Here is a 20,000-nt window from a genome sequence, read left to right as displayed (position 1 = left end):
TTGTCCTGACTCTCCATCGTCTGGTCTTTCACCCAGCTAGTCTATTTATCTATCGATCTCTTCTCTCTCCCTCTTCCTCTGCAGCCCTCTCCCTCCCCGTTTCTTTGCCCCCATTCTCTCATTTTCCTTTCTCTTCTTCAGCAGCGGAGCAAGCTTACTCTTGCCGTCGTATTTCTCGACAGTCTGAAATTTCCCTTCCGTCCCGAGAATATGTCTCTAAAGCTGAAACAAACGTCGGGAATTCCAGGAGTGGAAACCGCAAGCCAACCAGGTCCCTCCCCTCCCCCCCCCGTCTCCTCTCTTCTCCTCCCTTCTCTACCATTTCCTCTTCCGTACCCTCTACCATCACCCTTTCTCTCATCTCCTCGCCCTTTTCTTCTCCTCTGCCCCCCTCCTCCTCCTCCTCCTCCTCCTCCTCCTCCTCCTCCTCCTCTTCCTCTTCCCCCTCCTCCTCCTTTTCCTCCTCCCCCTCCCTCCTCCCTCCTCCCCCCATCTTACCCTTCCTCCCCCCCTCTTTCCTCATCATCACCCATCCCTATACCCCTCGTCTTCTGTCCTTTCCCTTCCCTTGCTTCCTTATCCTGTCCCATAGCCTCAGATTCATTGCCTTGGTAGCCCGGCGGTTTTACAAAGGTTTCCTCTCCAAGGTAATTGTAGCCTCGAGTCCCAACACCCCCGATCAAGAGCGCACAAGAAAATGGATCCGTTTTCATCGAGAGCCCCCCCAAAAATCGCTTTAATCGTGTACTTAGTAGAGAGAAACAGTCCCTTTTACCAACAGTGGTGCGGTCGTCCCACGGAGTGTGTCTCACTCCTCAGACTGTAGCAGTGGCGTTCATGTATGCAATACGGTGTTTATTCCATACGAAATTCCCTGTCTTTTTTTTTTTTTGATGCCGCTAGGGGTACTCTCTCAGAGTGCCGTACTTTTCGCTTGGCGCTATGATCGCGATGCTGCACTGCTGACGCCCTTCTGTGAACGCCCGTATGTTGACGCGTGGTCTCGTGGTTATTAGTAGTTCAGTCGGTATGGGGAGAAAGAACGACGTCGTTGTTCTAAAATGGTAAAAATAGTAATATAGCCTTTGTTATCGTTATTATTGATCCTAGAAATAATGGTGATCATCATTATGGTCATTGCTCATACTTTTATTTTAGCCCTCCTTATTCACCTACGTCATACAGCTCAGTGCCGTTTTCGTTCTCTCTATATAAGTAAACCATTCAGTGTTTCTTTTTTTTTTTTTTTTTTTTTTTTGAAGTGGGGGTTGTGGGGGTGTGTTCGGGGTGTGGGTGGGGTTGGAGGGAGGTGCTCATACTCCATTCATTCATGACGGATAACACGGCGTTGCATTCCCCTCCGTGCGAATTTTGCGAAGGCGTTCCCCTGCCGCCCACTGCCACCGCCGGGGTTTATCAGAATACAGTACCATCGCCGGCTCCCCCTCCGCGAATACTGACACCGATAAGACACCAATGAAACCGACCCCCCCCTAACCCCCGCCAATACCCCAGCCTCCTGCACCCGCCTCAGTCAGGCGTCTTCTGAGTCGCCAGCTGCCCCCCCCCCTCCTGCAACAGCACATACCCGAAGCACAACAACAAAGCTCTCCGCCGCTATTTACAAACTACGGCTGGAAATACCGTCTCCATGGTTTGTCTCGCCTCCCCGTGGCCCCGCTGCGACTTACGTCCCCGGCGCTGAAGCCTCTTTCAGCACAACCCGCATGACACCACCAGTCTTGGTAGCAGCCATAACATCCCTGCCCTACAGTATAAACACCACCTTCGCCCCACCCCCCCTTTCCCCCTCCCCCACGGCGCTACCCGCCATCGCCACCGCCACCAGCTGCCGCTTGTGTTGTGTAGCGAGGTATTGCGTATTGATCCGGTATGTCCGCGCGGGCCCTCCCACCCTCGTCACTTTCCTTCCCCGTCTCCCTCCCTGGACCCCTTCCCCGGCCCCTTCCCTGGCCCCTTCCCCGGCCCCATCCCCGCCGTCGTCGTCCGCCGCCTCCCTTCCGCCCCCGCCCCCTACTCCCGCCCCTCTCCCTCCCGTTGCCGCTGACCAATGCAGTCTATGTGACGCTGGTAGACTCAAGTAATTCGAATACTTTTGATGCAGGCGCGGCGAGGGGTTTCCAGGGCGGCGGTGTCGATTGGATGCGTCAGCGTGGCTGCTTAAAGGCCCAGGTGGCAGGGAGGCCTCCCTCTCCATCCCCTCCCCCATACCAGCCCCCACCACTCCCCTGCCTGCACCACACGCACCCTGGCTCTCACCCACGCCCTGCCTTGATCACTTGTGAATAATTTACAGCAAAAGCGAGGCGTGTAACAGAAGAATTCGCTAAAAGCCACCACGGGGCCATGAAGGGGTGCGGAGGACCTTGGTGCCGATGCCGAGCCAAGGACGGATGGAAATGCTTGACATTGCTGTTGTCACTTCAGCCCGAGCTGAGGGAGCAAGTAGCATAGGCTGAGTCAGGGTACCTCTGGCGCCCCGGTTACCAGGACCAGCAACAGATGCATCTCGGTCCGGTCACGACTCGGTTTCCAGTGGAGGTCGGTTAACACTGGCTTGTAAGGGTGCCACGGGCAGGAGAGCCACGTTGAGTATGGAAGGCCAGGATTTTGCTGACCAACCTTTATCTTTTGCCCCCTGAGAGGGGTGGGGCGTCTTTGCGACAGTAGGAGTGGTTACCCTGGTTGTCGCGTCGCATTACGCACGGAGTTGTTCTGACCTCTGATCTTTCCTCTCGGGTATATAGTGCCTTTTTGAATTTGCAAAAGGTGTTTGGCGAGTCTTCTTGAAGGAGAGTGCGAGCCTGCAGCCGGGATGTGACCGTGGATCCCGTTCGTTTGGTCGCCGCGGGTTTGCAGTCAGAACGAGTAATGGGGTAAAAATAGATTATTGTAAACTCAGTTCATATGCCGTTACGTATATCTTCATAACCTTTTACAATAATATGCTCTGTTGGTCATTTATGCGATAGTTGAAGCCCCTGGAGACCAACGATGCATGATGAGGAAGTGGCGCAGGTGATGAGTGGAGGGCAGGACCGCCTTGGTGGCCGGGATGCTGCTCACCGGGGGGACCAAAGTGTATTTTTAGCATTCCTCTGCATCTCGGCGCGAACGTGTTGGAGGTGAGGCGGGTTCGTGTGTTTACTTGTCAACGTTGGGCGCTCTTGGTCCCCGCCCTCCCTCTTGCCTCCGACGGGCCCCACGCTCTGAGGGGGAAGCATGCCGTCACTCTTGCTACTTCGCTTCTACGTACCTTTGTCTCTCTGCCTCGTTTGTGAAACCCGTTCAAGCACGGCAGTGTGTGGGAGGAAAACGCGAGGTTACGGCATCGTCATTGGCTAATTAACCAGAGTTCCAAAGCTCTCAGATGCTGGGCTCCTTGCGATGCCTCACAGCGGCCATGCAATGCACGGAAAGCAAAAGGAAAACGAGGACTCGGAACACCAGCTGATGTATTGGGCAAGGGACGTCGGCAGCAGAGCTGCTTTTTATTCATTCACGCGTCCTCTGTTGGCGCGGGCGGCAAGAATCTTGAAGGATGTTCACCCATGTCCTTTTTTAGGCGGGGGAAAGACTCATTTTTTGCGGATTAATCTGGAGGGAGAGGACCCATTTTTATTTGTTTATGGGGGGAGGGGTAGAATCTATGTTATAAGAGTATTTTTACATAACCTCTGAAATATGCAGCTGAAAGTATGAGTGGATAATTTAACTCAAGGGAGATAAGGTCTTGACCTGATTTCTTTGTGCAGGAAAGGGGAGAGAGAGAGAGAGAGAGAGAGAGAGAGAGAGAGAGAGAGAGAGAGAGAGAGAGAGAGAGAGAGAGAGAGAGAGAGAGAGAGAGAGAGAGAGAGAGAGGAGGGCCGGGGAGCATGGTTTCGGTGGCACTGGCGGTGTCGGCGGTGGCGCCGAGCAAGATGTGGATCCTGTTGATACAAGGCAGCTCGCACGAGGCACAGTCAGTAGGAGGCACTGGATGGAGGGCCGCGGACACTCCGGGCTCAGCGTTCGCGATCGCAGGGCTCGGGCGCGTGGCGGAAGGGCCGCCGCCGAGGACTTGCTTTCTCCATGAAATCTTTATTGGGGGAAAATGGCCCCATCAATGTGTAACTCGGGCGGCGGCAAGGATGGAGAGTGTTTCTCGAAGGCTGTTGAGACGGCGTCTGCGGCTGGCGCTTGCATGATTTCCCCCGCTTAATCGATGGAGTAGCTGCTACGATGAATGGGTATGGTCATGGCTGTGCATGTGCGGCCGTGCTGAAGCCTCCAGTGAGTGTGACTCCCCGGGCGCACGGTGTGACTGCGGGTCGGGCTGTTCACGAGCACAGGTTATTCGTGTTCTGCAGGTTGGAGGAGGCATTCCGGCGGCGGAGGCGTCTCGCCTGTCGGTCGCTCTGACATTGCTTTGACATTACATCACAGGTCTGAGAGCAAGGGCCCTCGGTCGTGTTCGTTATCCTGTGTAGGGTAACGGCTGGAAATGAGGGCTTGGAGTTACAAGTAGAAGTCTTTCTCCAGCAGGTAGCGGTCTGGAGGTCCCCCCGCACCCCTGCTCCCCCGAGCCTAGGAGCGTAGGCCGTAAACCATACATTCATCCTCTCACGCTTATTACACTCCCAAGCGCTCGTCTGCGGCGCTTGACCGTCTTCACATAGCCCCTCCCCCTCCCCCCGAGTCTTCGGAGCATCGTTGGTTTATTTTTCTGGTCGAAATCGGATTTTTTTTCCATTGATTTCTGAAGTTTCTTCCTCTCGATTTAACTTCATCGCGATATAACTTGAGTCCGTCTCGTGGCTCGCGACTACGTGTAAAATCGAGCGCGGCTTCGTCCGGGTCATCGGGCTTTGGTTCACTTCACGCCCAGTTGTCCCTCTACCATAGGGAGATGAAGATTGATTGGCATATCAATCCGGCCGAGGAGGCAGCGGCTCGCGCATACCTTCGACGCTTACCTGCAGAGCCAGGTAGTCGCCCGACTTCCTGGTGTCACTTGTGGTTTGGGCATGAACTTGAAAGGCTGTGGGCGCGGGACTAGCGTCTCCCCTATGTCTGACATCCCGTCCTTTGTCACACGCGGGATGCGGGGATTCTGGCCAAAGCATCTTATTCCCGTGGCCTCTGACTTGTTATGCGGGCTAACACAGGGGTTGCTGCCCCCTCTGGCTTGGGGGTATGCTTTCCGTCGCATTTTGTTACTTCATACAACGTACCTTCCCCTGCGGGAGGAGGGGCTCACATGTCTTGCGATAAGCTTGGCCGCGAATCCACGCCGGCATATCATCCTCTCTACCTCTCTATCATCACATTGCGCTCTTGATGTCTTATTCTAATTACATTTTTCAAAACTGCGACACGTAAGAACTTGCAACCCTTTCTACTGTTCAGCATTGAAGGGGAAATTCCATTGCCCTAATGCTGTGGTGCACCATAGACAGTGCATTTTTCCCTTCTTTGCAAACAGTGTGTGTTGCAGCTGTGAGTATAATATTCCCCATGTTTCATCGTATTATGTATGGCAACGACAAAGAAATTCGGCGGCTATAGGAAGGAGAAATGAAAATGTTTTGATGTTCCGGGAGATGCGGCAACAGTGGCGGGTGGTGCTGATGGCTGCGGTGTTGCGCTCGCTGAGGCCCTGGGTGTCAGTGACCCTGCTGTCTCTCGCCCAATCACAAAGCAGAATCTGTTTAGTCGCGCGTTCTTATTGGCTGCAGCGCTGCCCTTGTCGACGGACGCCGCCAACCAGAAGTGAGAGTGGGAGTGGCGGAGAGTTTTCATTGGCTGGAGGTGCTGACACTTTCACATTTTCGGCCGTCATCAACCCGCATAAAGTTTTGCGCCAGACTTCAGCTGTCGCTCATTATGTATCATAATATATTCCATTAATGTTAGAAATATAGAAACTAATACGACGATTCGGTCACACAGAAGAGTTGTCGGCTCTAACAGTCCTCCCCGCGACATTTTTGATCGGCGGAGTTGCCAGTCTCCTCTGCCCGTTACCTTATTTCACGGTATAAATAAAATCTGCTTTATCCACCCGCTCGAACTAAAGACGGTGGACGCTGATGCATAGTTGAGGAAGGTGGGCGTCGCATTAAAGAGGAGAGGAGGAAGAGGAAGTAGGGAAAAAGAGAGGGAAGGAGAGCGCGAGGGTGGGTGGTGGGCGGTTGGGTGGGTGAGAGAGAGGGTGAGAGAGCGAGCCGGAGGTGGGTACAAGAAATACTGACGAAGAGGTTACTGTAAGGTCGCAGCTTGGCGGGAAGGAAGGAGAGGGGAGGGGGGAGGAGGGGGTCGAAGGGACGAACGGTGGAGGGAGAACAGTCGAGGAGAGGGGCGGAAAGGGGGAGGAGGGGAGAAAGGAAAGAGAAAACAGGCAGAGAGTGTGATGAGAAGAAGGGGGAAGGGGGGGGGAGAGAAATAAAGGCGGTGCTGAGAGTGGGAGGAGATGGAGGAAAGAAAAGAGAAAACGGGCGGGGAGATCGAAGTCGAAATACGGGTAAGGAAAGGAAGGGAAGAGAAGACGATCGGGAAGAGGAGAGAAGAATGGCGTGAAGACAAAAGAGCGGGAGAGGGAGACGGGAAAGGGAAGAGGACGAGGCTTGGGGAGTAGAAAGATAAGGGGAAGGGGAGGCGGGCAGGGAAGAGAGTGGGAGAGAGGGGAAAGGATTGAGGAAACCCTATTATGTCGGGGAGAGCAGAGGGTTTTATGAGAGGTGATTCCAGCGAAGGGGGGTTGTCAAAGCGGGCACGAGGAATATAGAACAAAAGAAACGGTAAGATATATAATAAAGGAAAGAAAATAAGAGAGTAGAGGGGAGAATGTTGAGGTACCAAAGCGGAGGAAGCTTTTGCCCTCCGCGTATAGCTTCGTGCTAAAGGGAATGGACGATGGGAACCACTCTCGAGTCCAAGATGAATAATAAGGAATAGTGGCGTCAAGATTAAAAATAATAAATAAAGTCACTCGCGCAGGAACTGGATGGCATGGTCTCGAGTTTTCGCCTTTGTTATTTCCGGAAATGTTAACAAGTAACGGAGGTGGATAAGTTTCTCCCTCCCCTTCCCTCACCCTCTCTCCCTCCCCCCCCTCCACCTTCACCTCTTCATCTTCCTCTCCTCCTCCATCCTCCCTCTCCTCCTCCATCCTCCCTCTCCTCCTCCATCCTCCCTCTCCTTCTCCATCCTCCCTCTCCTTCTCCATCCTCCCTCTCCTCCATCCTCCCTCTCCTCCTCCATCCTCCCTCTCCTCCTCCATCCTCCCTCTCCTTCTCCATCCTCCCTCTCCTTCTCCATCCTCCCTCTCCTTCTCCATCCTCCATCCTCCATCCTCCTCTTCCCCCATCCTTCCGCCCCCCTTCTCCCTCTCCCTCCAACTTGCGTGTGCATTCTCCGTTCCTCCGTAAATATTGGCGGACGTCCGCGTACGCATCGGTAGGGCGGCCGCGCGCCCCCATACACGTTCGTTTCTCGCGGGCAGTGAGCGCCGTGCGAACGAAGAAACGTTTAGCGAGCGACTTCCGGGTGGAGGCTCCCAACTCGAGTGCAGGGACGGACATCCTCCCGCCTCCCTCGTCCGCCAACCAAGCGGGACATGCCGTGACTCATGCTGGCCCTGCCTCGCCGCCCTCAATAACGGGGCCTCCCTCGGTGGGCGGAGACTACCACAGTACCACCACAACCACCTGAGGCCGTGTCCTACCCTCACCCTAGTCGTGCCACAGCTTGGCCCTGGCCGCACTCTGGGCTTTTTGATTGGCGGATAGGTCGTCGGGGGAGGTGAAGGTCGGGGCGCCTGGCGGAGTCAGCAGGAAGCCGCTGAGGGGTCCTCAAAGGAACCTCCTCCTGAGGGGCGCCATGAGAACGGGCTTGAGACGAGTAACCTCGGGCGTCCTTTGTTCAACCTTAGTGGCAACCCTGATCACTGATAAACGAAACCTTAATGTTCGGTTTTTCGTAACTTATCTCGACCAGGATAAAACGACCGTTACCTACTGTATATCTCCGGAGATACGTTAAGTTTTATCTGATATGCCATCTGCAGCGGGTAGGCGGCGGCCACTGGTGAAGGACCCAGGGTCGGCGGATAGGCAGATCGATGGTAGGCCACGTGGTGGGCCTTACGTTTCGGCACACTTAGTCGATCTCGCTGTACCAACGTTTTTGCCGGGGAAGGGGCGGCTCGGCAACGTGTCGGCTTGAGGGGGAGGGGGGGGGGGTCCCCGCGACGTGTGCCCAGCCAGAGATCGGCGTTATTGTAGCATCCGTCGGCGCCGTTTCTTGTCTCGGGGCGGGAGAAACGTTTCCCTTTATTTTGGAGCCAGTTTTTCAAAGCGATCAAAACAGATTTGAATGGATGTCGAGTGTCTGAGCATTTCAGCGTTGCAATGCACGTTGAAAGTCCCTCTACGCCAGAATGGCCTTCCAGACAGTTGTCACTGAACATACCAACAGGAGTCGCTTGGTTCTCTGCAGTTGTTGATAATTATGCCTGTCCTGAGGGCTTAAGTGTTCCCCCAAGGCATCTCCATCCACACAAGGGAGCCTGGTGCTGTCTCTGCATTTTTTTCAGTCGTTTACATTTTACCAGACTTCTACACGGGACTTTAAATATACTTGCGTCTCATACTCCACGCCACAAGCGCGTGAATAGTATCGAAGACCCCGGGTGAAATGAAAAGCCTTAAAGACCTTAGCGTTATTTTGCAGATCGAGACAGAATTGTACGCTCTCCTGTGGCCAGGTGGTGGGTGGTGGGGTTGGGTGTGTGGGGGGTAGGGGTAGGGAGTAGGGGGTAGGGGGGGTGTCGAAGCAACTGTTGCTGCCTCACGTGCCATCCACACCACTAACCTTACCTTCCGTTTGTTTCTCTCTCAGGCACTTATCGTAGGAATTGAAAGGTAGAGGGAAGGCCGGTTGGATGTGGCGGGTATTTTCTCTGGAGAGGGCATGATGTGTCGTTCTCCTGTTTGTTTGTTTGTTTGTTCCTTGTTTTATCAAGTCTGATGATGATTATGGTGATGTGGTAGAGTGCAGATAATTTTTAAGAATATTTTAATCATTTTTTCGTAGCCTCATCGGCACCACGGCCACCACTTGATACGTGTCTTGATATCAAGAACTTCAGGTTTATTCGAAATTCCTACCGGTATATTGTATGTTGTGCAGGTGGCCAGAAGTAGCTTTCGTGAGCGGCGTTTTCGTATCAGAAGTTAAGACTGTCATGCCGAAAACTCTGTTAATGAGAATTAAGCCGAAATATTTATTTTAAGCCATTTTATGTCGGGAGTAATGAAAAGGTTTGGGCGGGAGTGGTGACCAAGCGAGAGGTACCTCCTCTCGTCCTGGGTGGTGGCCATGGGGGAAGAAGTTGGTAGAGACAAACTTTAGCGAATAAAATAATTACGACGACGACGATGCCGAAGGGCGCCGAAGATCAGAAGCGTTATCGGGAGAGGGAGGGCGGCAGGGCAGGTGCCTATGTGTATGCGAGTGTGCGTGTGCGCGTGTGTGCAGGGCTGGTGCGCCATGTGGATGTGTGTACTGAGATTAGCGCGGGGCTGCCTCACGTGTGCGCGCCAGGGCTGGGCTGCGGGAGGCCGATCAATACTCTGTTCTCTTCTCTCTTATCTTCCTCTTTACCTGTCTCTGGAGCCCCTGCATGCCTTGATTTCTATAGGAATATTAGCTTATTTCACCGAGGAGCTTGGGCCACATGGGCATGAAGGGCTGGGCTTGGTTTCATGGGAAGCGGAGTAATGTGCATACGTGTGAGCTAACCTGCCCACTGCTGGCGCCCCTGCCTCTGTTGCTGCCGCATGTCGTGATATCAGACTCGTTCCTATTTTAATGTGATGCATGTCACTGATGCCCTCCTGTGGGGATATGAAGCTGTATCTCTACGGAACGTATCTGTACATAGAGATATATGGTTCCATGTCTGTAACGTATGACGCAACGATTAAAACTCGTTTTCTTTATTTAGTTGCCGCGTCTGAGCCACATTGTCAAAATGCCCTAATATTGCTCCATGCAAAGCGAGAAATAAATGCACGCTTTGGATTCTTTTTAGCTTGAATTTGAGGCGGAATTCGATCCTTGGGTCATTTTAATATCTCGCAGGCGGGAAAGCCCACACTAAAGACCCGAAACGCGAAACAAAGGCTTATGTATGGACGGGAGGTAGCCATTTTTAGCTTGTGTGTGGGTGGCGGGGAAGTAGATGATGTGCGGCCCTCAAAGGGATGATGGGTGCTTGGATGAATCATTTCAAGGGAAATTTTGAGCGGCCGCATGCTTTAGGGAGCGGCGGCCGGCTTGATTGCATTGGTTAGGTGCTGCTTGGAGCTGTGATCATGATTTAGGGATTGATTGGGAGTCTGCCAATTTTCATCAGGCGTGGCGATTTAATGTATTCCTGGGGGGTACGTATATGGGGGCTGGGATTGATCTGCGTGTCTACTTTTCCATAATTGTGCAACTATGTAAGCGTGTACTCAAGATAAGAAAAGAGACAGTTGAAAAGAGATTTAACACACCATGGTATCAGGAATAGGTGATGTTTATGGCACGCGGGTGTTTTTTTTACCTTTGGTGTTGTGGGCAAGGTTAGGGAGAGGGGAAGAACAGGTATATGCTCATGAAGGATGCTTTCCCGGTCTTCATGGAGTGTGTGGTTGGGGGATGGGGGGAGTGGTAGGGGTAGCTTCGGGAAGGCAGTTACGGGGAAGAATCGCCCAGTGTGTTTTTCTTTGGTCTTACCCGGGGAAATCTGGGCGGGTAATTGGAACACAAATGATAGGTTTCCGGTTTTGAAGTAGCTGTTTGGAATGTTTTAAAAGCTTATTTCTTGGCAAGAAAATCACAGGCTATGCAAATGAAAATTGACTTGGTTAATGAATTTAGCTTCGAAAATATACACAGGCATCTTTGATTATATATATACCTGCTTATGCATGTAGATATGGTAAACACACTCACGCACACACTAATGATCACAAACACACATGCATACTGATAAAAGTACACACACAAACACACATGAAAATGCATCTATATGGGGTGCTTAGTGAATCTCTTTAACCCATTGATGCTTTGGGTACTTGCACTGTCCAGTGATTTTGTTTGTAATAGTTAAGTTTCTTCATACATTGCTTCACAAGTGCTTAGTTAAGAAGGAACCAAATTACTTGGCCTACATGATTTCTTTTGTCAACCGCATTTCTTAAGTTTTAGAATTTTACTTGTCATTTTTATTCACCATATTTTCATCATTATTACAATTATTAGGTACAGGTAGTGAATGACTCCTTGATAAGTAAATACTTTGGAACATGAATGTGTTTACACAGTTAATAACCATACATGTATACATGCACTTCCTCATCAATTGAAAATAAAATTGTGATTGTTACTTGGTTAGCAGTTCATTACAACAATAATAACAAAGTGTTTTCAGTAGTGAAATATCTAAGATATTGAGCAGTAAACACCTTCAGATCCAGTAATTCGGTTATCATTTGTATTGATTAATCGAAAGTGACTAATGGTATTTATATGAAAATCTTGATGCATAACAAGTTATTTTTGTTTTTCCAGATACCTTGATGCATATGAGCGTATCAATTTTCTTGGCGAAGATGGCGAAGAACGTGGGACAGAGATGGACGACGGGGAAGACTCCCGATCCATGCGAGCCAAACGTACAATCAGATCTCTTAACACTGTGCCTCTCTCGTATAACCACCAACAGCACAATGTTGTAGGTAAGTAAGGGGGAGCAGCTGTGATGAGAAGGTGTGTTAGCCTTTTTGACTTCCTGGTCTTATCTTGTATATTTATATTTGCAGTGTGTAAGTGTGGTTTCGCATTTGCTTTTGAGCACAGTGAAGATTTCCTGTAATGGTTTTTCATATGCTTCTGAGTAATTGTATTTTGAATCTATTTCTGAAGATTTGTATTTGATATACTTTATTTCTCTCCATAACAGAAGCTATAAGAGTTGGTGCTGGGCTGTCTTCTGCACTATACAGGCCTTCTCCATATGATAAACTCGCACTTTCCCTCATCTCGCCGATGCCCAATGAGCATGACTTTGCCTTCAATGTGTGCACCATATTGAGCAACGAAGGACGCCATGTTCTGCAGCTTGGTCAATACCCACGATTGGTGGAGCACATGCTAGCCCATGCTGGTGTATACAGAGACTGTAAGTTTATCTATAGTAATTAGAAGGTTATTGGAGTTTTTTTTCATTTTGTTTTCTATAAAAGAAGAAATAACTTTAGTGTGCTTTTGTTGTAGTATTACATTGTTGATATGGAAGCCAATGGAGATATCACTATTTTTTATTTTATTTATATATTTTTAATAATATGAGATTATTTCAATGTTAAAGTAAAGATCTTTGATCATTACAGATTTTTTGTGAAAAAGTAGGGAAATTGTTTGTATTATTTATGATTGTCAACAACTTGGGAAAGATCATAAAAAAGGATTGATTTTGAAATTTGTATGCTCATACAAGGTTTATATTTTCATACAAAATGTTTATTTCAGGGGAAACGCAGAAATATTTCTTGACAAACTACAAAGAAGCAAAAGGCCGGAGCCTAGTGCAGTTTTGGATTGATTCAGTGGAAGATCGTACAGTGTTAGACTTGCTGACACCCGAGAGTTTCGAGAAAATCAGTAGTCGAGCTTTGGACACTAGCAAGACAAATGAATTGGAAGAAAATACTGGTGCTATAAATAATAATATTGCCCATAATCTTAACAGTGATATTTTGGAAACTTTAAATAATAAGGAAAATTTTGTACTTGAAGGAACCAGTGATTTCTTATTAAATGATTCCTGTCTATTAAGTGAATCAAAATCAGACTTAGTGAAATCAGTGAGTAGTGGAAGCAGAGAAGCACTTGATGAAAGTGAAAAATTAACAAGTGAAGAAGCACAGCTTTCAAAGAAGGACTTGTTATTAAGAAGATTAGAAAAGGTAAGACTTTACCCCTTTGTGGATAGATAAACTGAATTGAAGATTCCATGTCTTTTATTAATTGGGTGGTTGGTTCATAGGTCTGTTCTTATCCTTTTTAATTTCATTTAAAGTTATATTTCTAAGTAATGTTGAACTGCATTTTATGAACTGAGTCTCTGCTTTGTGATCATGCTACAATGCAGAAGCATTCAGTTTCAGCTGATTTTAAGGAGAAAATATTAAGGCAATCATTCCTTTCTATTTTGCATTATCACTAGGATTTGAGATTTGGCTAATTTTACTGACTAGTGTTCTGTGATTCTAGTTGAACAATGGTTGGTTGTTAAGGGGATGTAAACAAAACATTTATGTACATCTTTTTCAGGGTTTCTAAACAAATTACAAATTGAAAATGTTTTACTGCTAATGTAATGTATTTTGATTGCACATACAGAATTACTTGTGTGTAATTAAGATACTGATTTTTTATGGTGTATTTTAGGATATATTCCAGAAATGAATGAAAATTTTGATATCAATGTGTTACAGTTCTTTCTTGTATGTTTGTCATATAATTTTTGTTTTTTCTTGTCAAGCATGGTATGATCCAAACTTTTATCTGTATTTGGGGTACTTTGCACTTTGACCTTGATGGAGTTAGTTGTTGGTGTAGCAGTGTTTTCTGTATCACTCTTTATTGTTAGATTGTTTATTACCCATCTCTCTTGAGGTTGTAAAAACTAAAGTGTAATGGTGCTCTATTGCTGTCCTTTGGAATAGGCTTTATTTCCATTTGTTTTATGTAATGATGGTTGAATCTTTTGTGTTCTGTTACGATGATTAGGTTTATGATGGGTGTCAGTTTGTGTTTAATTCTCATTATTAATTCTCATTATTAATTCTCGCTTTATAAAATGTATGTGTAAGAACTACTTGCACTGCATTTCATTTCCTGCAGTGTTTTTTTCATATCTTGATTATTGTTAAATAGTTGATCTTATTCCCAGTAAAGCGTCTACCATCATTATTCATGAGATAAAGGGTCAATCTTGTGTTTTGGGAGTGTTAGCATAATTCAGTGATGCTGCTATTTCTTCCATCTCATACTATATTATGTTACAGCTAGCTGCTATCTTGTTGCAATATTCTTTTCAACATTTTTACAACTGTTTTCATACTATGCATTGATATTTTCTTACTAGTATTATTCTCAATTTAGCTATTATTTGAGGCCTATTAGTTTTTAGTTTGCAATTTAAAATTTTAGCTATTATTTGAGGCCTATTAGTTTCTAGTTTGCAATTTAAATTTTTTCTTTTTAATGAAAAATAGACCAAAACTATGGACTGCTCCTTGTTGATTTTGGTATAAATAACACAAAATTCAAGGTCAAGAATTGATTACTGGAATGGGCAGATTTGTGTGTGCAACATGGCCATGTTGCTGGTACTCATACCCATCTTTAATACTACCTCTGTCACAGTCACTACCTCAACCATTAGCTAATACCATAATCATAAGCATAACCATAACCATTATCGTTACCAGTGTCATTGCTACAGCTACTAGATATAACAAGTTAGAACAGCTACAACTCTAAGCTAGTATGAAGGCCTCTTTACTAATACAACTCTGAGCTCTTTTGAATACCTCTGCAGCATGCAACTTACTTTTTTTGTAGGTATTTCTGTTCATTGTACCAATATTCCTGACAGGCTTGAATGGTAGAGTATTTTATCTGCTGGACTGATAAGTGCATAGTATAGATCAAGTTTTCAAAGAGAACAGTATCCATGAAGCTAACAGAGGAATATTCCAGTGTGAGGCTGATCAGAGGTGCCCTCCAGTTTGAGAGAGGATAGGTGCGGGATACACTTTCTCCTTCCTGCTTGGAGGAGGAACATGAAATATGAAAATCGCTTGTTTTTCCCTCTCTCTCGTTTTGAATCCTTATTTCTTTAGAATTGAAATCTTGCTTATTTGAACTTTAGTGAACTATGGTGTCATGTACTATATATTATCTTTCCATTGTGATTGGAGTATTTTGATTAATTGTTTGAGTAATGAAACTCATTTAAGCTGCTGCTACTTCCACTGTTTTCATAATGACTAATTACTTCAGCTGTTATAGCAAATATATTTTCTGATTACTATGCCTGTTGCTGTGACTCGCATTACATTGATTCTTATCATTCATGCTTACGATGATACAGCATCACACTTCTGTGACTGCTGCTGTTGGTGGTGTGACTGTGTACAAAGCTTAATAATTATATTACTATGAATTTGATTTAGCATATTACTTCTATGGTGTGTTTTGATACTTTTACTCCCAAAATGTAATTTATTTTTGAACGAATGCATATACTTATTCTAGAGTGTTCTTCAATTTTATGGAATTAATACTCTTTTATATAACTTTTGAACATCAGTCATTTCTGGACATGTATAACTAATTGATTATAAAATGATGATCTTGAAAATGTATTTTAAAGGTCTGTATATTGTACTGTGCTTCAGTAAATTGTATTTAGTTGATGATATATCCATGATCTTTGCCAAAGCAACTTCTCTTCAGTCCTTGGAACTGCAGATCCATTAGTTTGCCTTCCCCCACCCCTCAGCCACAGTCTGGGCCTAATTTTACAAGTTTTGCAAAGATAGATTTTGGTCTTTTCCTTTTCAAAAAAGCTTGGTTTTACATACCCCACAGGGGAGTGTTAAAGCTAAAATTGGTTTTTAACAGCTTGCCAGTAGTCAATGTATTGGAATTAATGGGAATATGACAACTGATAATTGACATGGGTACATGTAAATTTTTATATATATATATATATATATATATATATATATATATATGTATATATATATATATGTATATATATATATTTATATATATATATTTATATATATATATGTATATATATATATGTATATATATATATATGTATATATATATGTATATATATATATATATATATATATGTATATATATATGTATATATATATATATATATATATGTATATATATATGTATATATATATATATATATATATGTATATATATATGTATATATATATGTATGTATATATATATGTATATGTATATGTATATATATATATATATATGTATATGTATATGTATATGTATATATATATATATATATATATATATATATATATATATATATATATATATATATATAATGTTTTCAATGTATATTTTGACTCCAGGCAACAAGAAGGGCCATGGAGGAGAGAGGGGATGAAATGTTGGTTAGGCTGGAGGATTTAAGTTCACATTATGTTCCATTATGGAAAGCAACAGTTTGTCAGTGACAACTTATCCGTATGTCGATGTGGAATGGACTGTTTGATTATTTTGTTTATTGACCAATTTTTGCCTATGGGTCAATGTTCATTTATCTGCTACTAAGCTTTGTCCTTTAACTGATATAGTTCTATGCCTCTGTCTGTTTTTTCTTGTTAGTTTTTTTAGTGGAAGGAAATATTACAATACTAAATGTATAGTGTTGTATTATCAGTCAGGCTGAGAGTGCAAGGAGAATTAATAAGTGCTCAATATTTTTTAAAGAGTAATTTGATTACATTAGAGCCTTAGTTTGATATTTTTTAGAATGACTGGTTAACTCTTATGCCCTGGATGATGATATGGTCCTGCCATGGAAAAATTTTGATTGAAACCTGCTTGGCGTGAACATGGCATCATCAGACAAAATGGCCACTGGCCGGGTGACATGAACTTGTATTCATGAGCGAAGGCCAGGGTGACTCCCACAAGTGCACAAACCTCTTGGAGTGTGATTTGACTCATTTGGTGCTTAGAAGGGGGCTTTAGCATTATTCCTATCAATAAAAGAATGTGTAATGTAACGTGCATAAGCCGTGACTGGAAGAGTGCTGGCTCCAGGGAGATTCCCATTTCCATGCTGTGCACTGTATTCCTGGCTGCTGTGACAAGTGGTGCAGGTTGTAACATGGAAAATTGAAAATTACTAAAAAAATATGATATGATGATAATTAACCAAATGTTCCATATATTTTCTTGCGTCCAATACTACATAGAAAGATGATATGGAGTCTGTGCAAGGAAAATAAGCTATTATCACCATTTGGATAAAACTAATCAAAAGACAGAATGGATATTGGAAAATGGGGGAAAAAAGGCTATAAAAGTTTACACAAAATAATTTTGCAAATGGGAGGCATAGTCTTATCACTGCTCATGGTTGTTTGCACGGGATGGTTGCCACTTACTTAACCCATTAGTGACGGATGTCCCATATATGAGACACCCGAAAAAACAAACATTGCCGGGTGTCCCGCCAGTGTGATGCTGTATCGCGGCTCGCGCTCCGACGCAGCAGCGGGCCATGGCCGGCAGGTGGGCAGACTCTGGGGAAGCTCTGCCCGCCGATTTTGTAGCTGCCCAGAATATTTTATTTTTGGCTTCAAAATATACCGGCATGAATGGCTTAACCCAATGCCCGTATTTTTTGCACCTGTGACGCAACCAGACCTAACTGGATATCTGGAATTAGGATAAAGTTTGGTTGTCTATATGGATGGGAAAGGCATGTGAGTGATAACTAGAATCTTGTACATATTTAATGATAATGATAAGTGTTGTTTTGCTTGAAAGGAGAAAGGAAACAAATATACTTTTTTTCTATTGATACCTGATCTTACGATTATGGGAATGGACCATAGGAATTTGGGATGAAGGTATTGAACTTCATAAATGTTTTTGTGAGTAACATTTCACTTGATATGCTCCGTTTGAAGAATGGCTATTTTTGATGATCTTGTTGCTTATAAATTTTATGTTCAGGAGATTGAGCTAAGGGGGAAATATACTGCTGAGAGAAGTGGGTCCTGATTTCACCGAAATTATCAGATATGAAAACCTTTGAACTGTCTGAATTATATCTAACATTTTGAAATAAACTGATTAATAGAGAGATATGAAGAAAGGGTTTCATCTGGTTAATCAGCAAGAGGTCACTTCAAAATGTAAACTGTGATGTGGATTGATCTGCTTGTATTTAGTTTATTTTGAGTACTATGTTAGACCCATCTTCATGGATTGCAGCTATTTATATTACATAAAACTTCACTGTGGAAGGAGTGAATATCTTACAAGGAATTAACTACAAAAGTTTGAGTTATCAAAGACTTGATACCATTCAACCATTTATAATGTAATTTATAACAGAGGGTAATGTTAGATATAATTATTTAAGGTTTGAAGGGTTACAGCTCTTAAAATTATATCAGCCTTTTAGTGGGAAAGATCATTCTACTGTGCTGTTCTGATCTCCCATAATATCTGATCTATGCAAATGTTTTCTATAGAGGATAATAAACTGAGTGTCCATTTGCTTTCCAGGTTTTAGAGATAGAAGGTAGTGACTTAAAATTGGGAAAGGAAGATGCAGAGCTATTTCATCTGGGAAGAGATCTTGGACAGCAGGATGGAGAGGGTACGCGGATCAGCCAGATCCTGCATATCATCCGTAACTTATCCTTCGAGGAGCATAATGTCTCCCCACTAGCCAGGTCTCAGACATGCCTCAGGTACATTGTCTAACAGTTCTTGTATTTTTTGGTCTTTTTCATTAAAATTTAGGGTTGAGAGTAGTAAGAAATACTATGTTTTTATGTATTGAATCTTTTTGCAAGTTGTGATTGATAAGAAATACTATTTACAGTTTATTTCTTTTACACTTTCAGGTTCTTAGTTTTGTGTATGTGTTCACAATGGGGTGGACTTGCAGTAAATGCCCTGGATACCTTGGGTAACATTGCACCTGAAGTTTCTCTGCGGGATCCAAAGATTGACTCTTGTACAGCATCATTGATAACTCACATCTGCAATGGTGTGTCCTCTCCAGATCGAGCATTTGTTCTCAGATCTCTGGAAGTCCTCAACAAATTAGCCATGAATGATCCCAACGAGGAAATTCTCAATAACAATATTGATCCTGCTGTAAGTCCCATTTACATTTTTGGCCAAATAGTATTACACATTCAGTTCTCTGTTAGTTTTTTCAACATTTTTTTTCTCCCCTTTTCCCCCCCATACTAATGGATGATGTTTGTTTTTACAGGTGTATGGACAAATATGTAGATATCTTACCATCCATGACATCATGCTGCTAATTTACACCTTAGAATGTCTATACTCTCTGTCATCTCTGGGAACACCTGCTTGCAATGCCATTGTCCGTGCAAAAGGGTCAATACATACACTTATATCGTTATTGACGGTTGAAGCCCAAAGTTACGGACCAGAAGCTTGTATTGGAATGAAGGTCAGTACCTGGTTTGTTTGTTTTTAGTTTTAACTTACATGGGTACAGTTTGCATAACATTGTATGTGATGAAGCATGGATGATGATATAAGGTTAGAGAAGAGGGAACAATTTGTTCATTTGTATTTCTTTTTGTATTCTCAGGTTGTGGAAACAGTGACTGGTGTAGTGAGTGAGCCAGAGCCCGTAAATCCACCACCACCACCACCTACACCGACTGTGACGCCAAACCTGCCAACTCCTACGATCACAGTACAGACGGGTACTGTTGTCCCAGCCACAGCCATAGCTGTTGCTGCTCCTGCACCACCGGCTGTGCAGCAGGTCACTCAAGTCACCCCTAAACCTCCTATCACGCCTATTACAGGGGACCCAAAGAAACTAGCTAGCAGAATTGTAAGTTGAAAGGATATTTTGGCATATTGATAATGATTTCTGTTTAAGACTCCTTGTAGTATAACATAATTTAGCCAAGAAATCTTTCTTTGTAAGAAATTCAAGTCTATTTTCCTGTGAACATCATCCTTGTGTTCTGTTTTTGCACCTTGTAATCTTTTTCTTGTATTGGCTTTCCTTTTTTTATGTAATTCTTAATCACTTTGGTCTCTTTGTAAGGTGTTTATTTTTCTCTTGTATTTCATCTTATTAATAGCTCTTTAAATTC

At 44.5% G+C, this 20,000-nt stretch overlaps 1 protein-coding gene across 1 annotated transcript in view; it reads left to right on the top strand.

Moving 5' to 3' along the window:
* Bap170 (Brahma associated protein 170kD) overlaps positions 1-19,732 on the top strand; it is a gene marked incomplete at both ends in the record, with an annotated part of 35,335 nt that extends 15,603 nt beyond the window's left edge. The window contains 7 exon segments of the mRNA XM_070116384.1: positions 11,623-11,789; positions 12,014-12,232; positions 12,583-13,019; positions 18,412-18,599; positions 18,756-19,011; positions 19,133-19,336; positions 19,481-19,732. Coding sequence (XP_069972485.1) covers positions 11,623-11,789; positions 12,014-12,232; positions 12,583-13,019; positions 18,412-18,599; positions 18,756-19,011; positions 19,133-19,336; positions 19,481-19,732 — 1,723 coding nt within the window.
* Between the last annotated feature and the right edge of the window lie 268 nt (positions 19,733-20,000).

The sequence above is a fragment of the Penaeus vannamei genome, chromosome 1, assembly GCF_042767895.1.
Source record: "Penaeus vannamei isolate JL-2024 chromosome 1, ASM4276789v1, whole genome shotgun sequence".
NCBI classification, from domain to species: Eukaryota; Metazoa; Arthropoda; class Malacostraca; order Decapoda; family Penaeidae; genus Penaeus; species Penaeus vannamei.
Note: the sequence above shows the minus strand (reverse complement) of the source record. Positions and strands in the feature narration are given on the sequence as shown.